At 40.3% G+C, this 20,269-nt stretch overlaps 1 protein-coding gene across 1 annotated transcript in view; it reads left to right on the forward strand.

The window, feature by feature from the left end:
- LOC126297636 (tetratricopeptide repeat protein 7B-like) overlaps nt 1–20,269 on the forward strand; it is a gene marked incomplete in the record, with an annotated part of 163,629 nt that overhangs the window by 53,624 nt on the left and 89,736 nt on the right. Inside the window, 1 exon segment of the mRNA XM_049988662.1 lies at nt 1,246–1,397. Coding sequence (XP_049844619.1) covers nt 1,246–1,397 — 152 coding nt within the window.

Here is a 20,269-nt window from a genome sequence, read left to right on the forward strand (position 1 = left end):
GATAAAACAATCTTTCAACCACTACAGGAGATTAAAAATCAAGTTGGCTCAGCAAAGGGTACAGTGAGACTGCATATGACTGGTTCTGTAGCATTCAGTGTGTGTGTGTGTGTGGGGGGGGGGGGGGGGGGCGCTTGTGGCACATCAGGCAGCCACAACACTGAATTCACAAGCTCTGCTTGGAGCATGCCAGGTACAATCAACAGGAGCAGAACACAAGTCTGATTATGAATGTACAAGTCCTGTGCAGGGCCATTGGATTTTGGGACAGTGTACTGAAGTCATTGACATTAGGACTAATGATGACCTTGTAAACAGAGATGTTAGCTACCAGGTTCTGCTTGTGGCCTGTTACAGACCATAATACACAGAGACGTCTCCCAGATGAGACATCCATTTGGCATACAAGCTGGAGGCACTTGAATGCAGCCCTTCCCCTCACTCCCAGGTACCCCATGTGAGCAAACTGGGTGGCCCACTGTGCTGCAGCACCTATATAATTACAACCAAGGTGCCTTCACCAGAAGATGACTGGCGTGACAGTCACAGAGTGTTGTGCCGTATTGATGAATGCACTTGCCTGGAAACAAGAGTGTCATATGTTACGATAAGAGCTGTGGTTTCACCTATGGCTTGGAACTCCTGAGGAGATTAAATGTGTTAGGAATAATACGTAAATTTACCGATATCTCACAAGTGCCCTGAGATGCGCAAGTTATACTAGTGAATATAGTACATGATGTTGGATCTGTGGTGTGTGAAATATGAAGTATGCACATGGACTTTCACATTACATGAGTTGCTTGAAGTTTATAAATTAAGGTTGTGCACAACAAATTATTATCGTTGGTTTGAGGAGTCTTTTACATAAGCCACATAAAGAAGACACCTCTGAAGAGTTTGAAAGTACTGACAGAATTGAAGATGGGTATGTGGATAGTTCAGTTAAGTCAGGTAAGAGCCTGTGGCACACAACTTTCCAGCCAGTCTTAATCTACCTCAGAATTTTAATCTGCAGTGGAGATTCAAAGAGAGAATGTTGTTCTTTTGTGGAATGTGTATCCTTCAGTACTGCTAAGCCATTAGTCTGCTCATTGTCTTTATCATGTTTCTGTTGTTACAGTTGTTAATTGACATTATCACATTTCATTTTGTTATTTTTTTACAGCATGAGAAAATGCTTTGCACTATCGAATATGTTCATTCCATTCATTTTTTCACGTGGTGTTCTTGTTGCTGTTTCAGAATGCCTGGCTCACTTCCTCATCGGTGAAGGAAAATTGGAGTCCTACCTCGAAGCATTTCCTCCTGTTGAACAAAACAACAATAAGGCACGATCAGGATTGTCTGAAGCAAAACGGTATTTGTTGAGTACAGTAGGCGAGCAAGGGAAACAGGTAATTAACTGGATATGAACTGTTGAAGTTTAGTATCTGTGCTTATGCAGGGAGGCAAGACAGGCCATTCTCATGAATAATGTTCTTTGACCACTATATGCTAATACTAGGAGTGCTTAAAAAAAAAAAAAAAAAAAGAGAGAGAGAGAGAGAGAGAGAGAGAGAGAGAGAGAGAGAGAGAGAGAGAGAGAGAGAGAGAAAGAAAAAAGTTAAAGGCAGGATTTGGGCTGCGTAGAAAGTATAATGCACATTGTGTTAAGTTTGGCCAAAAGTGCGTAACAGTGATGGTAGAGCAAGGCTATAGTTTATTCTGGCATGAACTCCAAGGCGCTTGGTACAATTCTGCACTTTTTGATTGACTGTGCCACAATTTTTAACATTGATAATAAGTCTAAATTTACTATTAAAGGGAAGAATCAAAAACTATCACAATTACATTCCACCCAGAATGAATGACAATGAACTCAAATGATGTCACTAAACTACATGATTTACTGACTTTACTTGCCCATTCCATATCAGGGTTGTAATTATGTACCCAACTGTCATCAGCTGTTGTGTATCCATCAGCTGCTGTGTATCCCACAAAGCATCTGTAAAACTCCTCACAACCTACTTCTGTGCAGACTGAAGTAGTCTTGACTTCAACCATATAAACACACAGTAGGATTTATTCACCTTCAAACATGATTGATATTCATATGAAATAGATATACATTTTGAAATTTATTAATAGGGCATGCTTAAATAGCAACTTATCTGAGTACAAAAGTCTTGGTGTACTAATTCCCTACTATTTACATTTTTATGTAAAATACAACAGTTTTATTCGGTTACAAGGGACGTTCAAAACGTTTTGCACAGTCGTCTCTAATTTTTTTTTTTTTTTTTTCAGAAGGAGAATGAAATTTTTGTGAACATATTTGGAACATTTAGCTATAAGTTGGTATATAAAAGTATTTTTGTTATTATTTACACAGATCCGGGGAAATCCCGAGAATTTATTCATCCGGTAGAAAACCGCGAAAAACCCGGGAATTGTTTAGAATTCCGGGAATTTTTCATTGTTGTAGTATTCAGTTAAATTTTTGTGATTAAGGCTGGTAAGAACAGATACTCTAACTAAGGATACTAATGTATCCCACTACCGCAGAATAATTTTGGAGCAACAAAACATGAACGAGAGAAAAAAAGAAAACGGAAATGAAATTTAAGTTCCAAAGGAAATGCGCCATATACAACAAAACACAGTTCTCAGACGAGTGCCACATACAACAGCAAAACACAGATCTCAGATGAGCGTCTGCCAATAGCAAAGTGTGTCAAAGGCTTTAGAAGCACTATGCATTGCTTCATACCAACAAATTGCCTCCGACGAGCGTGACGTGACAACTGTTTAAATGAGATTCGTTTGAGCAGTTGCGGGCGGACTGTTGGTTGTGCACAGTTGCTTCTGGTTACAGAAATGTGGCTGGCTGCCACTATCTAGTATTGTCCGGGTTCGGAAATATCGTAGATCCGTGGATGACGCACAGAGCAGTCTGAGTTGTTCTGGGGAGGAGGGTCATCTCCACGTGACCTGTGTTTATGTGCAGTGATTTTTTTGTTTCCTCCTTGTTTCTTGTTCTCATGTTAAATGAAAACAAAACGGATTTTTTTGGCCGGGAGCTAGCAAATGAATTAAAATACGTTGCATGATTACGGAAGGCTAAAATATGTTGTCAGTTTCAGATTTTATGTCCATCTTTCTGACAGTCAAGCATCAATCGCCTTACAGAACAATGAAGCTATTTTTGTCGATTTGCTAAAGAGATTTGGCTTTTATTAGATCTTTTCCGCTGAGGCAGTCAATTTATTAGAAACAAAGTGTTTAATTTCACACTGTTGGCCAGTTTCAACTGTTCGCTGCATTTCAAGTGCATTCCATAATAAAGAACCAAACATGAGATAATACAGTACTGGTACTCAAGAAAATTTACATCCAAATGTGGACATACGAATGCACTTTAAGCCGAATTATGCATTTTAGTATGGTTCACGAAATTCCGATGCTCTTGAAGTGTCCTGTAATGTCTTGTTTCTTTTATGTCATAATGTGAGATCTTTCAATGTTTTACACCTAGGAACATCGGGTTTCCTGCGTCATCGTAGCTGCGCAAGTGCGGTGACGCCTGTATCTGGCGCTCTCTGGCAACTGCTGAAACGAACCCATTTCTAAGAGGTCGCGGGAAAATGTTGCGACTGGTGGTTTGAAAAGCATTACATTCAAAGTAAATTTCCGTTTACGCAAGATGAACTGTGTGCGAGAATGTACGATGAATTTCTAAAATCACAAAGCGTTTGACTCTCATTTAAAAATCGACTCTTTTAGACGACCATTTAGAAGAATTTCGAGCCCAGAAGATCAGACATTTACATCGTTATTAAGAATTTACTGGTACATTTGTGTGATGTATCGTGTAACATGAGCAAAAAAGATAAACATTATATGTCGAAGCTTAGCTTCTTTTCCAGCTTATTAATCTTCTTATGTGAATGCTATGTGTATTAATGTAAACCATTAACTTTCCTTACTTGCGTGTTCGCGCTAGTTAAGAGTGATCTTGCCATTGACTGACTGCATCACGTGTCTTACGCTGTCATCAGCTGGCGAGATCACGTGACAGGAGATGTCTGGCTTACAAAAGCGCATCGCAGTCTCTATTTCAATCCTTTGGAAAGTGAATTGCGGTTTTTGCTGGAATTCAGATTTATACCTCCGTAGTACGAAAAATGCAGCGTACATGTTGCTGCACGTCAGAGGGCCTTTCAAAACGTGGTCTCCTCCTCCTCCACCCGCCCTTCCCGAGTTTCGTTTTCTAAAGTACCGGGAAATTCTACGTCGGTATATAAAACCGTAAACATTCAAAGGACTGATGAGTTTTACAGTGCCGAGGAAGACTATACTGTCACTTAACACAGGAAAAGTGTATTTTCGCCCGGGAGAAAGCGAATTTTTAACCGGGAAATCCGGGAATTTTTTTCCTTGTCGATCTATACATCCTGTTACAGATGAGCCATAACGGACCGTGAAGTAATGTCAGTTTGCGACAACGGTCGGTGATGACTCTGCCACATCGATTCACAGGAAATTGCTCCCTGTTTATGGGGAGGGCACAGTGGTTCGCAACAGTATCCAGCGGTGGTTGCAGAGGTTTAAAGAAGGTGAATTATTTCTACTGGATAATCCACAATGCTGGTAGACCATCGACAGCAGTGATTAGTGTGAGTAAGGAGACCATCGATCAAACCATCCAAAATGACAGATGTGTGATGACACTACAGCCTGCTGTCATAGGGTAGTGTGGTATCACTGGTACAGTCACTAGGATACAGAAAAATATGTGCACATTTGGTGCCTAGTTTATTGACAATAGAAATCAAAACAGTGAGGATGACTGTGTGCGAGGGTCTCATGACCTACACACCTTTACTGAAGAGTGGAAACAGTGTTTTGACGGCGTCATTACCCAGGATGAAATAGGGTTGTTTTTGTCCAAACCTGAGAGCAAAACCCAATCCATGGAGTGGCGTCATCCAGTTTCTCCTCGGAAGAAGAAATAAAGACTTTCACAAACAGCGGGTCGAAAGGTAATGGCCTCCTTCTTCTTGGATCAGTGTGGTGTCATTTTCGTTGACGTCTTGGAACCTGACTCCAGAATTAACCGGGACCGTCACTTTTTGTCATTGGACAAGCTGCGACGTGCCATCGAGATCCACACACTGCAACTTCGGGGTCAGCTCATCAGAATACACCATGACAATGCTAAACACCATACAACCCTTATGATGCAGCAGAAAATCAGGAAAATGGGTTGGAAAATTGTTTCTCATTGCCCCTACAGTCCGGGCTTAGCTCCATTTGATTTTTACCTCTTTGGTCGTCTGAAGGCCCACCTGTGTGGTAAAATATTTAATACTGAGAAAGACCTTATTTCCCCTGTGTCAAGCGATGGTGTAAAAGTCAATCTCCAGAATTATACCAAGATGCATTTACATCATGAAAAGAACATTGGGCCAGATGTGTCACAGCTGATGGAGGCTACACTGAGTAGGCTTAATGTATAGCTAAATGTTCCAAGTATGTTCACAAGAAATTTTGTTCTCCTCCAGCAAAAAAATAAAAAAATTAGACTACTGTGCAAAAGTTTTTGAACACCCTCTGTATTTCAACATACTGTGTGCTACTGTTCATTTGACATTACTTTTAAATTGACACATCACAATAATTGATATTACATGCTATTACATCCTATTATTGAATTGGAGGTCATCTACAAAACACTCCTGAAATTCTTAAACTGAACTAGGCCTATATAATATGTCACATGGAACTCTATGGTTAGAGAGACTTTTTTCAAGTCTCAAACGTCTATTATGTATATATGCAAACTGGAGCAACAAATGAAAATTTGTACTCTACACAGATGTGCTAACCACTATGTCACCCTAGCATAGTGGCTTTGCACACCTGCATGGACTAGCACACCTGCCTCCTCAATCCAAATTCCCATTCATGCCTCAGTCCACTTGGTGTTCCTACTAAACTCACATAGCAGAGGCTTTCCAACTATATTACAATAGCACCTCAGCATTGAAAAATGGGGGATCCTGCCTGAAATCCAGGCATAGACACTTTAATCAAATGAAACTATGTGGTTCCAGACACCTCTCAAAGTCTCAATATAATATTTCGTACTTTGAATCCATTTTGTATTCTTCTTATTAATTTAGACCCAGAGTTTCTTAAAGAAAGCAAGACTAAGATATTTGTAATTATTGCAAGCTTTTGTTGGCTCAGCTTACAGCACATCAATAACATGTCCATTCCTTGTGCTGACATTCTTGAGGAGTGTTTACTGGGCTTTCCTTGACATGATTTAACCTGGTGTAAACTAGGAACACTTACGACATGAAGCTCTTTAAAATACAATCTACATGGTTCTTATTGTCCAATGCCTTTTTATACCATTTAAAGACAGTTTTTGAGCCAATGACATTACTCCTTAGATTAATCATGCAAACTAATGGGAAATGAAAGGCCTGATAAACATGTGATAGAACTGTTTTACCGATGCAACTCCTTGGCTTATGCAGTATATAAATCAAGTGAAAGTGTGTTCAAGCAATGCTTAGAAATAATGAATGCATTATTGTTCAAGGTGGTAAACATGTCTGTAACAGAAACTTGCCAAACAACTACTGGCTGCCATGTTCATCAGAATTTCAAACCTAGTTATTCCTCATTCTGAATAATACGTTGTCAATTGTTGATGGTTGATTTCTGAATTGACAGTTCTACTGGACCACTTTGCCTTGCAAATAATTACTGCACTGCTGTCTCTTCCGACTGAAAGTAACAAAGATCATTTTAGTGATTCACATGTCCTACTGTTAGTTTTCAACTCAGTCTTTTGTTTACTCAATATCTTTTGTGTGATTTTTGATGTCTTTAGCACATGATTGATAAACAAATCTGTGTTTTCAGGTATATGAATGATTTAATTTTTATCCACAGTATTCTGATAACTTGCTTAATTATCTTTGTCAGGTGGTTTGAGGCACGATCTTGGTGTACTTGCTGTCTTGAATCCTTCCAGACTTTCAAGCTTTTGAAAACTATAACTCTGAATCACCCAAAAGTGGTTCTAATTTATTGTTAATTTTCTTTCTGTGATGAGCACTGTATAGATAACTTGGGAAAACCACATTAAGAGCTTCCATATTTATTGAAATTGCGCAACTCTGCTATTCTAATAAATACACAAATAAGAATAAATAAATAAAAATATATGAAGAAATAAATAAAGTACATAAAAACAAAAAATGTCAGTGAATCTGCAAATTGTGAACTTTTGGACCCAGACACGTTAGTTTGATCTTCAGTTTGAAAACTTCATCAAAATTGTGGAGGTGGTAAATTATTATTTAATGCCATTCCTGACTTATTTGATGAATCCAAAGCAATCACCCACTTCCTGGTAAGTGCTACAATTTTAACACACACATTCAACATTCCTGTCCATTTCAGTAATATGGTGCCGTCATCGTCATGATCACCATGGGTAGAAATGAACAGGTACATTCACTGGAAACTGTTAAGAGCCAAGTATTGTAAACATATACAGAAATTACATGTATCAGGAGTGAAGGAACATGTTATCTAATAAGTGAACAATTGGGAATGGAAAATAAGTCACAAAGTTCATGGCAATAAGTATTTGTCTAAAACTTTACTGTCACTGTAAGACTTAAATCAAAGACCTCTACCTGACAAGATGAATGAAAGTATGATTTTTATATGTTCAATTACCTCCATGAAAGTGCTGTAAAAGTCCCTGGAATGTAGCAAAACACAGCTGAGATAATGGTCAGTAAAGAATAAAAGCCAGTCTAGGTAAATATAATATATTATTTTTTATTAGTTAAAAACTTTTAAGGGAATAGTTTTTCATGAAGCAGTCATTGAGTAAATGAATGAATGAATGAATGAATGAACTTTGTGTGTGAAATGAGGACTCTTGAAGTCGCGTAACTATAGCTCACGTATTGCAACAATTAGAAAATAATTATCAGATCTATTTCTTATCTACTTTCCTTATTTATTTTCACAAGTTACATTTAAACTTTCATGCTGATATTTTAGTAACTGTTTACATAACTTGTAGGCTGTAAGGATTTAATACATGCCCCTAACAGTGTTAGATTCTTTGTGCTTGCTTGGTTGGAGATGCTTTAGCAAAGAATACTTTAAAGACAAATAACACCTAAGAAGAAGAATAATGTATCAAAACTAGTCACACTCAATAGTTTTCACCCCAATCAGTTGAATATTGCAGATGTCGAAAAGTGACAATTAAGAGATTATCACAGTGTTCAATGAGAGCTCTATGAACATGGCATCAGTATTGATCTTTAGATTTGCACTTCTGATTAATAAGTGTAACACTGTATGGTAAAATAATACTGTATTATTCATAAAATATGAAACTGTGCTCTCCATAAAGTAGTAGAGTGGTCTGACGGATCTCCTTTCACATTACTTATGGAAACGGGATGAGTACATATATTAGGGAGTACCAATTAAGGTAATGTTCATTTGTGTGTGCTGCCTTTGTTCAACAATATGACAGCATCACTGTACTTAATTAATTTTATTATTATATCAAACAGAGTCAGGTGGTACAGTGGTTTTCTGTGATTTCCCTAAATTGCTGCAGGCAAATGCTGGGCTGCTTCTTTTGCAAAGGGTGCAGCTGATTTCCTTCCCTATTCTTTTGTAATCATAGCTTGTGCTCCATCTCTAATCATTGCGCTGTCAATTGGATTTTAAACTGTAAACTTCCATCCTTTTAATATCTCCAGACGAGGCTTACTGCCAGTATAGTACTCGCTATATAACCTGATCAAGTCAGGTTTATTCTATTTGCGAAAATTATCCTGTCATATGAGTGGGACACTGACTCTCTGATAGCTCAGTTATTCCCATATTTTATTTTATTTATTTACACGTCAAGTTCTGTATGACCAAATTTAGGAGCAAATCTCCAAAGTAATGGAACAGGTCAGTACATGAAATTACAACATAAGAGTAATAACTGTTAAAAATAAAATGTTTATGAACCCAAAAAAAGTCAAGCCACAAATTTAAGTAAACACAATCAACAATACAACAAGAATCAGCTTAATTTTTGAAGGAACTTCTCGACAGAACAGGAGTAGTGAACCACGAGGAAACTCTTCAGTTACAATTTAAAAACACATGGATTATTGCTAAGATTTTTTAATTCTAGTGATAGCTTATTGATAATGGATGCAGCAGTATAATGCACACCTTTCTGCACAAGAGTTAAGGGAGTCTGATCTGATCCAAATGCAGGTTTGATTTCTGCCAAGTATTAACTGAGTGGAAGCAGCTTATTCTTGGGAATAAGCTAATATTGTTAACAAGAAATGACAGTGAGGAATATATGTATTGATGGGCCAATGTCAAAATACCCAGACTCGTGAACAGGGGTCACCAAGAGGTTCGTGAATTTACACCACTTATTGCCCAAACTGCCCATTTCTGCCTATTTCTTACATCAGAGTGAATGTTCTCATGCCTCCTCCTTTCAGTGTAGAGAGCTTCACTTCTATCTATAATCAAATATACATTGTTGATGTCTTTGTCTTGGGAGGGCTAATATCTCATGAGCAGGTAATCACTATATATGGATTTCTGAGTTCGGTGTCTTTGACAGGCTCAGCCATATATACTTTATGGTTCCAATACCCCTGCAAAACTAGACAAATGGTACTTTCACTGTGGCTGTGTGGTGGCAGCATCAATAATTTTTCTTGACTGGCTACTGTTGTTCTTCAGACCAAAATTAATTACAAATGGCAGCCTGGAATTCACTGGAATAATGAAAACTACTCAGGTACTCTCATGCCCCACATATGCGACACGTCTTTCAAATTCTCACACACACATCTGTTTTTTGGTATGCAGTATTGAGAAAGTATATTTGAATTGGCTTAGGAAAGCCAATGGGATGAAATGCTTGAGTCAGTGTGAACTCATGAAAGTTACATGAACCGGTACTGGTATCAACAATAATTTGGTATTGCACTCAGGATACAGCTACATTTTTCGTGTACTATATTATTGATTTTTTCACCTAAAGTACGTTGCTGTATGTATTCAAATTCAGTAGCAATTTTAGTGCATTGTTCCTTTACACCAACTACCATTTTAATGAGTGCCTGTTTATACTGTTAACAATCACTCTGTAGTATTGTGATCTCTGTGCTGTGTTCATTGATTTTATCTTCCACCTGATGGAGTGCAGTTTTATTATGCACACAATATTTGTCTTGGATAGCTGTCAATGCTCCAACTTCTGATTTGAACTTGGATTGTTCCAGCATAGTTTTGTTACATAATTCATTCTTGTTCCTGTGAACATACAGGCAAGTTCCTATCTTTGCATTCTTTTTTACTTGATCCCCACCCAGTTTAATCTGTGTTTAAGATCATCAGTCTGCTTTTTAGTTTGCTTTTCCTCATTATTCATGGTCCTGACATAATTAAACAATAGACTTAGTCCAGCTGTTGGTGTCGCAGCCTCCATTATTGAGTTGAATACATGTTCTCTAATTTTGATACCATCACAGTTGAAGCAGCTGTTATGTAACAAAATTCATAGATCTTTTTCAGAATTGTCCTACATACAGATATCTCCTGCACTCATGGCAGTATCTTCACTGTTAGCATTCGTTGTTAAGGGTCACACATAGCCTATTGTTTCTAAAAGTCACACCTCTCTGTAGTTTGTAGTACATAAGTTATCCCTCCTTTCCAATGTTATTTTTAGCAAAACGAAAGGCCACTATACTGGAAAACTGCACTCTCACTATGTACTGTAATTCTACTGCATTACCTGTCTCCGAAGACTCCAGTGAAGTCATTATCTGATGCACATTGTCAGTTCAGACAATCTTCATTGTTGCTCACTTCATTGATGATAATCATCTTCTTGTCAGTGATGAATTATTTCATTATTTGTACTATCTGATAATCAGTTGGGAGGAGTTTATTAAGCATAATGAATTTCTGTGTCACTATTAGTTTGTTATATTTTTGGGCAAAGGGTCTTACTGAATTATAGTAACAAAATCATGGCGCAAAATTCAAATAAAACTTCAGTTTTTGTGAATATTTCAATCTTGGACAACGTTCACTACTTGAGACGTACAGTTCAATATTCTATTGACAGGTGACTGTAAAATTCAGTACACTACTTAGTTTTCTTCCAAATACTTTTCTGACCAAGTGTTTGCAACTAGATCACATCTGTAGACTCCAATTTAACAACTGTTGCACTGCTGCCCATCTGAAAAACAAAATGAGCAACCATAGAACACATTGTTGACCTCATTGATGCTTAATTGCATATTGTTGTACCTCAGAGTTTGTACTTCTATTGGTAGAGATACAGCAATGATGATCCCTGCTAGAATACTTGACTGAAGGACTAAAGGGAGAAATATGGTACCATTGGACAGGTCAGCTCAGATGTCACATCATTTCTAAAGCATTCAAATGATGACATGAACTGATTTGCAAAAAAACTGCAAAATAGATGATTTTGTGCACTGTTAACAGCACTCCATTACATGAACATTCACACTATTTACATTTGAAAACACAGAAAAATGAAAGCACCATAAATTTAAAAGAAGGGAATAACTGGAGCTCAAAGAAAGCAAGAATTAACAATTATCACAATAACATGAGACTCACGTTATCACTTTGCTTAAGATTCAGAAGATTTACACACATTAGGTTGCAAGAACACTTGGGCTTGTAATGACAGCATACAGATTTTTAAGTTGCAAGCAACTTTTGTGTCAGATGAAACTTGGATCTACCAGTATGAGCCTAAATCAAAATGTCAGTCAATGAAATATTGACAAAGATATGCAGAAGTGGGGCAGGGGACTACTACTTTCTTTGATTGGAAAAATGATGTCATCTGAGTTTTGGGATGATGGAGTTATTCATATTGTTTTTCTGGAACCAAACACAATCATTACTTCCTTGCAACAGGGCAACATTAGACAAAACATTCATGTATATAAGAAGGTGAAGTCTTTCCATGATAGCTTAATAAAATGTCTTTGCCATAAGCAAAATTGTATTCATTTATAAAAAAAAAAAATGAGTGTGTGTAATTAATGAGGAAATTGCAAGAAAACTTTTATTAATTAAAATATTTCCAACCAATCACTCACTGACTGTGGAGACATCACTTATCATTTAACACTTTTAATTTAAGAATACTGGTTGAAACAGTTAGGGAGTCAATCAAGATACACTAAACAACCTGGGGAGTTCTACTTTTAACACTGGTGTCGTTACCACTAATATACTGGATATACTGCTTCTTCATAATCTAATACTAAAATAATGATTCAGCTATATTACAGTGGACTCACTGATGCTGGAGAAAATATTCATGTAGCGGGGCATTTCTGTATATAGTGTCTCTGCTGATGTCATAAGACAACTGTCACTACCTTGTATTTTTGACCATAGCCTCCTGTGATCAGAATGGGGAGCTAATGGGAGGCTGGTCATAACTAGCGTGTAGTCATCCTGCCTATTTATTGGGTGTCTTCAGTGTTCTGATTGTCTCAGTCTTATTTTATGTTGATACACAGACAAATGCATGAACTTCGTAAGCTGTTGGCCAGTACAGGTGCTACGCATACAAATAGCTGTCTCCTCAGCTACACCCCACACCCTGAGGAAGGTCACTGCATTAAAGCAACAACATCAGTTTCTTTAACATCTTGTGTACTTCATACCACTATGAACCAAATGACAGTTTGGGTAGATGTAGTGTTAAGGATAACTTGGAATAAGGTGAATCATTATAATTAAGAGAAAAAGACTGTCTTGCTGACCTAGCTATGCTTATGCATGGCTAATGTGTGAGTGATATTTTGATATGGACAGAAATAGGGAATTCAAAAATGAATGACATTGCCTGTCCTTGGAAAAGATTCTTTAATAGCTTGAATATGTAAGTACAGTATCTTTCAAGCTCTTGTTGTGTAGCAAATATCCCTGAAATTTATGTGGAAGATGTATTCCATCTAGATTAACATTTTACATGACTATTTCCGAACTGCAGAAACACTTTTCTTCAGGACTGACAAAATGCTCATCAAGCAAACATTAAAAATTTCATTCGATCCATGGCAAGAAAGTGTGAAGCAGTGTTGGTCATTCATAGTGAGCATGCTTCATGTTTATGGCCCCTTCAACTATTTGGTTGCTATTAAATTTGTGCAAAATGTCTCCTAAAGTCATACAGGCAAGATTTACTGAGGATGTGCATTTATGTACATACATAATGCACTATTTATGAAGGAATGTTTTGCTATATATTATAGAAGTAAATTAAGAGTGCATTTTCTGTGCTCATAACTGTTTTGACCAGTAAAAGTAGAATATTGCTGCATTAAATTGCTTTGTTTCTCCTCGTAGTATTTTTACTAAGGGTAATACACTATAGCTTGCTCATGATTGTATTTGTTAAAAAAAAAAAAAATTGTGATATCTAAACCACATGCTCTCATGTATTTAGACCAGCTTTTACCTTCTGTATATCTGCAATGACTGTTAATTATGAAAGCTGTATATGTTGTTCAACATTGCTAACAATAGTAATTTATTTTATAATGCGTCACAGTTGGGTTAGTCCATACCAAGTGGTCCAGCACGGCTGCTTGACCATCTCAGAAAAATTATATATTTGCTGGGTGAATTCCCATATGTTTAGTAGTAACAAAAATATTTAAAAAAAAATATTGTTTATTATTTTGAAATGGCGGCCATATTTGTTCCAGGCCACATATTTGCAAGCATCTACATTTTTTTTACAATTATTCAGTAGCGGATTGTCATAAGCCTTTTAGATACAATGCATTTAGTTCAACACACCCTGGGCTACAAATTAACATCAGTATCACTTAGCTGAATGTATTCTTTAATATATTTTAATGGTTAATAGTTATCAGCCACAAATTAAAAAAAAACTCAATTTTTGAACAGTAGTTACTCTAAAAAAAGTATCAACGGTGAGCAGCTTACACTTAAAATAATATACACTATTTTAAAAAATGGATTTTTTAATTTTTCCATTTTGTGGCCTGCGATATCTTTGTTGGGGACCAAATAAAAATCTGAAAATTTCACGGTTAATAGACCTTCATGATAGCAAAATTCAGTATAAATTTCAACTTTGAGATTCAGTTGGAAGTTATGGAAAGAAAATTACAAACACGAGTCAAGAAAAAGTTTTTTAACATCTGCGATATCTGGTAGGCTAATCAAATAAAGTATACCAATTGCATAATGTAACACACCACATTACACTAGCTAATGATTATTTGTCGAAACAATGCAGTGGTAATTGTTTCAGCAGGCTAACAATTGCACCTGAAAGTCTAGACAAGTCTGATTGTTGTCGTCCCCCTTACACCAACAATTGTCTACTCACACTTATTTAGCTAGAAGTTCTTGAAGTGTACAGTTGAAAAATGGAGTCTCAGTGTTCTGTTGTTGTTGTTATTAACGAAACATGACATAAAAGTGTGTATGGAGTATATCCTAAAGACATTACTTTAATCAAAGATTACAGTGAAGAAGAAAGTGTTGTTTTACTGAAGAGTCGTCCCAGAGGTCAAATCTACGTGCAAGTACCATGAAATGAAATACTTAAAATAAATTCATCACCTTTATGGTCAGTCTTGCATGGATACCTTTAACAAAAGGTCTGTGAAAAATAACATTTGATCGTTATTCTAAAAATAAAAGCCTTTTTGTCAATCTCATACCATGAAAATCATTTTGTCCATCACGTTATTCTGAGATATTTCTAATTCACAAGAGGAAGGACAGTGAAACCTCAGATTCAGAACTTTGTAACTTATCAGCAACCATTAAAAAGGTAGATACAGCTTGTAAAATTCTGGGTGTATCACCTGCTAGTAAAATTAGAAAACTAAGTCAAAATAAAATACCAAGTGCCTTGAACACACAAATTAAGAATGTATCAGCTACACTCAAAAAGAATTTGGAAGTTTAGTTTCAAAATACAATTTGCACTAAAAGAGATGGAAGTTCTAAAACTTTAATAAAAGAACAGGGAATTTCACCAGCATTACAAAAGAAAAGTGGACCTAATTTGGTAGATGAAAACACAATCAATAAAGTTATTAAGTATTATCATGATAACAATAACAGTTGTTTGATGTCTGGCAAAAAAGACTGTGTTTCTGTGAAAGAAAATGGTTCTAAGATTCAAAGACAAAAAAGGTTAATATTGTTTAATTTTAATGAACTATTCCCTGAATTGAAAAAAGAAAATCCTGACATTAAAATTGGAACATCAAAGTTTTGCGAGTTGAGACCAAGATGGTGTGTTGTTGCAGGGGATCTGGCACCCATAATGTTTGTGTTTGTATCAGCAGAACATAAAGTTGATGATAGATGGGTACAATTTTAGAGTTGACTATAAAGACCTTTCGGAAGTTACAGTATGCAATATTGACAGTTACAATTGTATTATCAAGGGAAAATGTGAAGGTTGTCCATGCAAAAACGTCTTACTTGACATGTTTGAAGAATCCAAAGAAAACGTTTTGATGCCTGACAATATAAAATACAAACAATGCATGGCACAGGACAGAATTGAAATGGTTACAGTCATAAAACCATGGGAAGGGTTTTATGAAGTGTTGGTGGCTAACCTTGAAAATCTGAAAATCCATCATTTTATTGCAAAAGCTCAAATTAAATTTTTGAAAGACAGCAAGTAAACCTTGGCGACTGATGAATGCTTAGTGCTTGCTGACGTTTCAGAAAATTTATTCCTTTGTTTTTTAAGATGAAGTACAAGGGCACCACTGGGTAAACAAACAGTCCACAGTTCATCCATTTGTATTCTATTATTAAGAGGAAAATAAACTAATGAGCCACAGCTTTTGTGTCATAAGTGACTACCTAGAACACAAACAGTGCACATTTTTCAACTAAAATGTACAAGCCACATTAAACAGCAGCACTCTTCTGTAAAGGAACTGATTTACTTTTCAGATGGGGCAGCACATCAATATAAAAACAAAACAAAACAAAAAAATGATCATCTCCTTTCATAAAGATGATTTTGGGTTTGATGTAGAATGGCACTTTTTTGCTTCGTGCCATGAGAAGAATGCTTGTGGTGGTGTTGGGGGTACAATAAAGCGAGCTGTCATAAAAGCAAGTCTGCAGCGGACCGACGTTAATCGTATCGTAACACCTCAAGAAATGTTTGCATTCTGTAAAAAAGATATCAAAGTCATTGCGTATGTTTTTGTACAATGTGAGGAAATACAAGAAGTCTCTGACAAAATACAAGAAGTCTCTGACAGTGTCTTGAAGGTAAGGTCCAACACTTATCAGAAGATTAAAGGCACTTGATCTTTTCCCCCCTGTGGGTTCGGGGGTAACAATAGGCCCACGGTATTCCTGCCTGTCGTAAGAGGCGACTAAAAGGAGTCTCAAACGTTTCGGCCTTATGTGATGGTCCCCTACCGGGTTTGACCTCCATCTTCTAAATTCTTCCGAAGAGCGAGCTGATTGGGGAAGGGCGCCTTACAAGGTGCAATGTGTCCATCGCTCATTACCATCTCTAGCTTGGTTGGTCGTCGTCGCATAGCTGTCCCGCCCACTCACCATCTCTAGGGCGTGGCTTTGTTCTTGGGTACGGTTTTTGCAGTCTACTCTGCTGTGTTGCTTTATGCGCCAATGACGATCATGGACTACATTTCACCTGAAATCCAGCACGGTAGCCAGTCCGTTGTGGTGGGGCCGCCATGTACCCTGTCGGTTGTAGCCCCCTGACAACACAGGGATCGCTCTACTGATGCCTGCGCCGTTAACTCCCCGCGTATGCCAAGGAGTAGATGCCTGTCTCCTTGGGGCATCGGGACTCCCGGCAATGGCCATCCCGCCAGGTGGTCGTTGCTGAGGCTGGGTGGCGCCCGTGGGGAGGGCCCTTGGTCGGAGTAGGTGGCATCAGGGCGGATGACCCGCGATGAAGCGTGGTACATCATCTCTTGCTGGCGGCCAGCCGCCAGCAGTCTCTAAGCGTTCTCGGCCTCAATATAACGCTCAGGCATATGATCCACAATCGTTCCCCTCCCTGGCCACACCATGGGAGGAACGAAAGGCTACAGTTGGCAGCGAACCTTATTCACCTCGCTATTTAGTCTGTACACGAGTCGATGGGGAATCGTTTATGGCGACCAAGCCTCAGTTTTTTGTCGAGCACTTGGAGGACAAGTTTGGGGAGGTGGAGGGCTTGTCCAAAATGCGCTCTGGGGCAGTATTGATCAAAACGGCATCCTCTGCACAGTCACGGCGGTTACTCGCTTGTGACAAGTTGGGGGATGTTTCCGTCACGATCACACCCCATAAGAGTCTCAACATGGTCCAGGGCATTATATTCCATAGGGACCTACTCTTGCAGTCAGACGACGAGCTACGCGCCAATTTAGAACGGCGGGGTGTTCACTTCGTCCGGCGCGTCCATCGGGGTCCGAGGGATAATCAGGTAGCCACCGGTGCCTTCATCTTGGCCTTCGAGGGTGACGTCCTACCCGAAAAGGTCAAGGTGATGGTCTACCGATGTGATGTGAAGCCCTATATCCCTCCCCCGATGAGGTGTTTCAAATGCTGGAAGTTCGGCCACATGTCATCTCGGTGTACTTCCAGCATGACATGCAGAGATTGTGGACGCCCTTCACATCCTAATACTGCATGTGCGCCGCCTCCCATCTGTGTGAACTGCGGCGAACACCATTCCCCTTGCTCGCCAGACTGCAAGGTTCTACTGAAAGAACGAAGGATCATGGAATATAAGGCCCTGGACCGCATGACCTATACTGAGGCTAAGCGGAAATACGAGAGGCTACATCCTGTGGCTCTGACCAGCTCCTATGCCACCGCTGCCAAAACAGTAGTTTTGTCATCTGCTGCACCGATTCCACTGAACACTCTGAGCCGGAATACTACACCTGCCCCCTTGATGGTGGGGGGCACTTCCCCATCTGTTGCTCCTGCACCACCTACCTCAGGAGCAACGACCCCCCAACCATCGGGGACACAAGTCCCCAACTCTAAGCCGGAGAAGCGTCCGACTTCTTCGGCGACTCTCTCTCGCAAGGGATCCCTCGGGTCCCTCCCTTCCCAGGTTTCCACCTCTGGGAAGGGTGACGTCAGCCAATGGCTGAAAAGCAGGCCAGCGGCTGGTCACAGGGCTTCCCGCTCCTCCTCCGTCCCGGAGACTGACTCAGTGGAGCCCTCCCAGCCAGTAAAGCCCAAGGAGCAGAGAGAGAAGACGAAGAAGAAGAAGGCCTCTAAGGCCAAGGAACGCGCGGTGGCATCCACCCCACCGCTCCATACAGGCTCTGCGTCTGAGGATGAGGTGGAGATCCTGGCGTCCGCTGAGGACCTGGATCTCGCCATACCCTCAGACGCCAAGGACGCCGATTGTACTGGTCCTCGATCGGTGACAGCAGGTGACCCAGTGACGTGATCTGCCTCCTCGGTCCCTTCACACCTATTTCGCCCATGGACAAAGAGATTCTCCAGTGGAACTGCAGCGGTTTTTTCCACCACCTTGCTGAGCTCCGCCAACTCGTCAGCAGTCACCCTTTCTTCTGCATTGCCCTCCAGGAAACGTGGTTTCCGGCAATGCGGACCCCTGCCCTACGAGGGTATCGGGGTTATTATAAGAACCGGGCAGCTTATGAGAGGGTGTCTGGTGGAGTCTGCACCTACGTCCTTACCTCTGTCTACAGCGAGTGTGTGCCTCTTCATACACCCTTAGAGGCTGTCGCTGTAAGGATGTGGACGCCTCAGCCTATTACTGTCTGCAGTTTGTACCTTCCGCCGGATGGTGATGTCTCTCGTCATGTGTTGGCTGCATTGATAGGACAACTGCCGCCTCCCTTTGTGTTGCTGGGCGACTTTAACGCCCATAACCCCTTGTGGGGTAGCGCCGCGATTACTGGCCGGGGCAGAGATGTCGAGACTCTTCTGTCACAGCTTGACCTCTGCCTTTTAAACACGGGAGAGGCGACCCACTTTAGTGTGGTCCATGGCTCGTTTTCGGCCATTGACCTTTCTATTTGCAGCCCCGGACTTTCACCATCCATCCACTGGAGGGTCCATGACGACTTATGTGGTAGTGACCATTTCCCCATCTTTCTGTCACTGCCACAGCGTCACTCTTCTGAACGCCCCTCCAGATGGGCTCTGAATAAGGCTGATTGGGACTTATTTACATCTGTCGCAGTGATCGCACCTCCTTCCACTGATCCGATTGATGCGGTGGTTCAGTCGGTCACCACCAGCATCGTTTCTGCGGCGGCATCTGCGATTCCCTGTACGTCCGGGTCACCTCGGCGGAGGACTGTGCCGTGGTGGTCGCCCGATATCGCAGAGGCGATTCGCGATCGCCGGCGGGCTTTTCAGCGCCATAAGCGGCACCCGTCGTTGGAGACCCTCATTGCTTTTAAACAGTTCCGCGCCCGAGCCCGACGCCTTATTCGCCAACGGAAGCAGGAGTGCTGGGAACTTTATGTTTCCACCATTGGCGTCCGTACCTCTGCATCGCAGGTTTGGGCCAAGATTCGGCGACTCCAAGGCTATCGGCCACCTGTCTCTGTCCCTGGGCTTTCGCTGAATGGAGCAGTGTGCACCGACTCCGACACGATTGCGGATCGGTTAGCAGAGCATTTTGCACAGTGTTCCGCGTCAACGAACTACCCGTTGGCCTTCCGCTCCCGGAAAGAGCGGTTGGAAAGTCGGAGGCTTTCCTTTCACACGCGCCACGCGGAGTCGTACAATGCTCCTTTCAGCGAATGGGAATTCCAGAGCGCACTTTCTGATTGCCCTGATACGGCTCCTGGACCAGACCGCATTCACAGCCAGATGCTGAAACACCTCTCAGTGCCTTGCCAGCGACGCCTCCTAGATCTTTTCAATCGCGTCTGGGTCGAGGGTGTTTTCCCGTCTCAATGGCGGGAAAGCATAGTCCTCCCCGTATTGAAACCTGGCAAGAACCCGCTGGAGGTGGACAGCTATCGCCCCATAAGCCTCACCAACGTTCCTTGCAAGTTGCTGGAACGTATGGTGAGCCGGAGGTTGAGTTGGCTCCTCGAGTCTCGGGGCCTTCTGGCTCCGTCTCAGGGTGGGTTCCGTAAAGGCCGCTCTGCCGTCGATAATC

The sequence above is a fragment of the Schistocerca gregaria genome, chromosome X (assembly GCF_023897955.1).
Source record: "Schistocerca gregaria isolate iqSchGreg1 chromosome X, iqSchGreg1.2, whole genome shotgun sequence".
In the NCBI taxonomy this organism is placed as follows: Eukaryota; Metazoa; Arthropoda; class Insecta; order Orthoptera; family Acrididae; genus Schistocerca; species Schistocerca gregaria.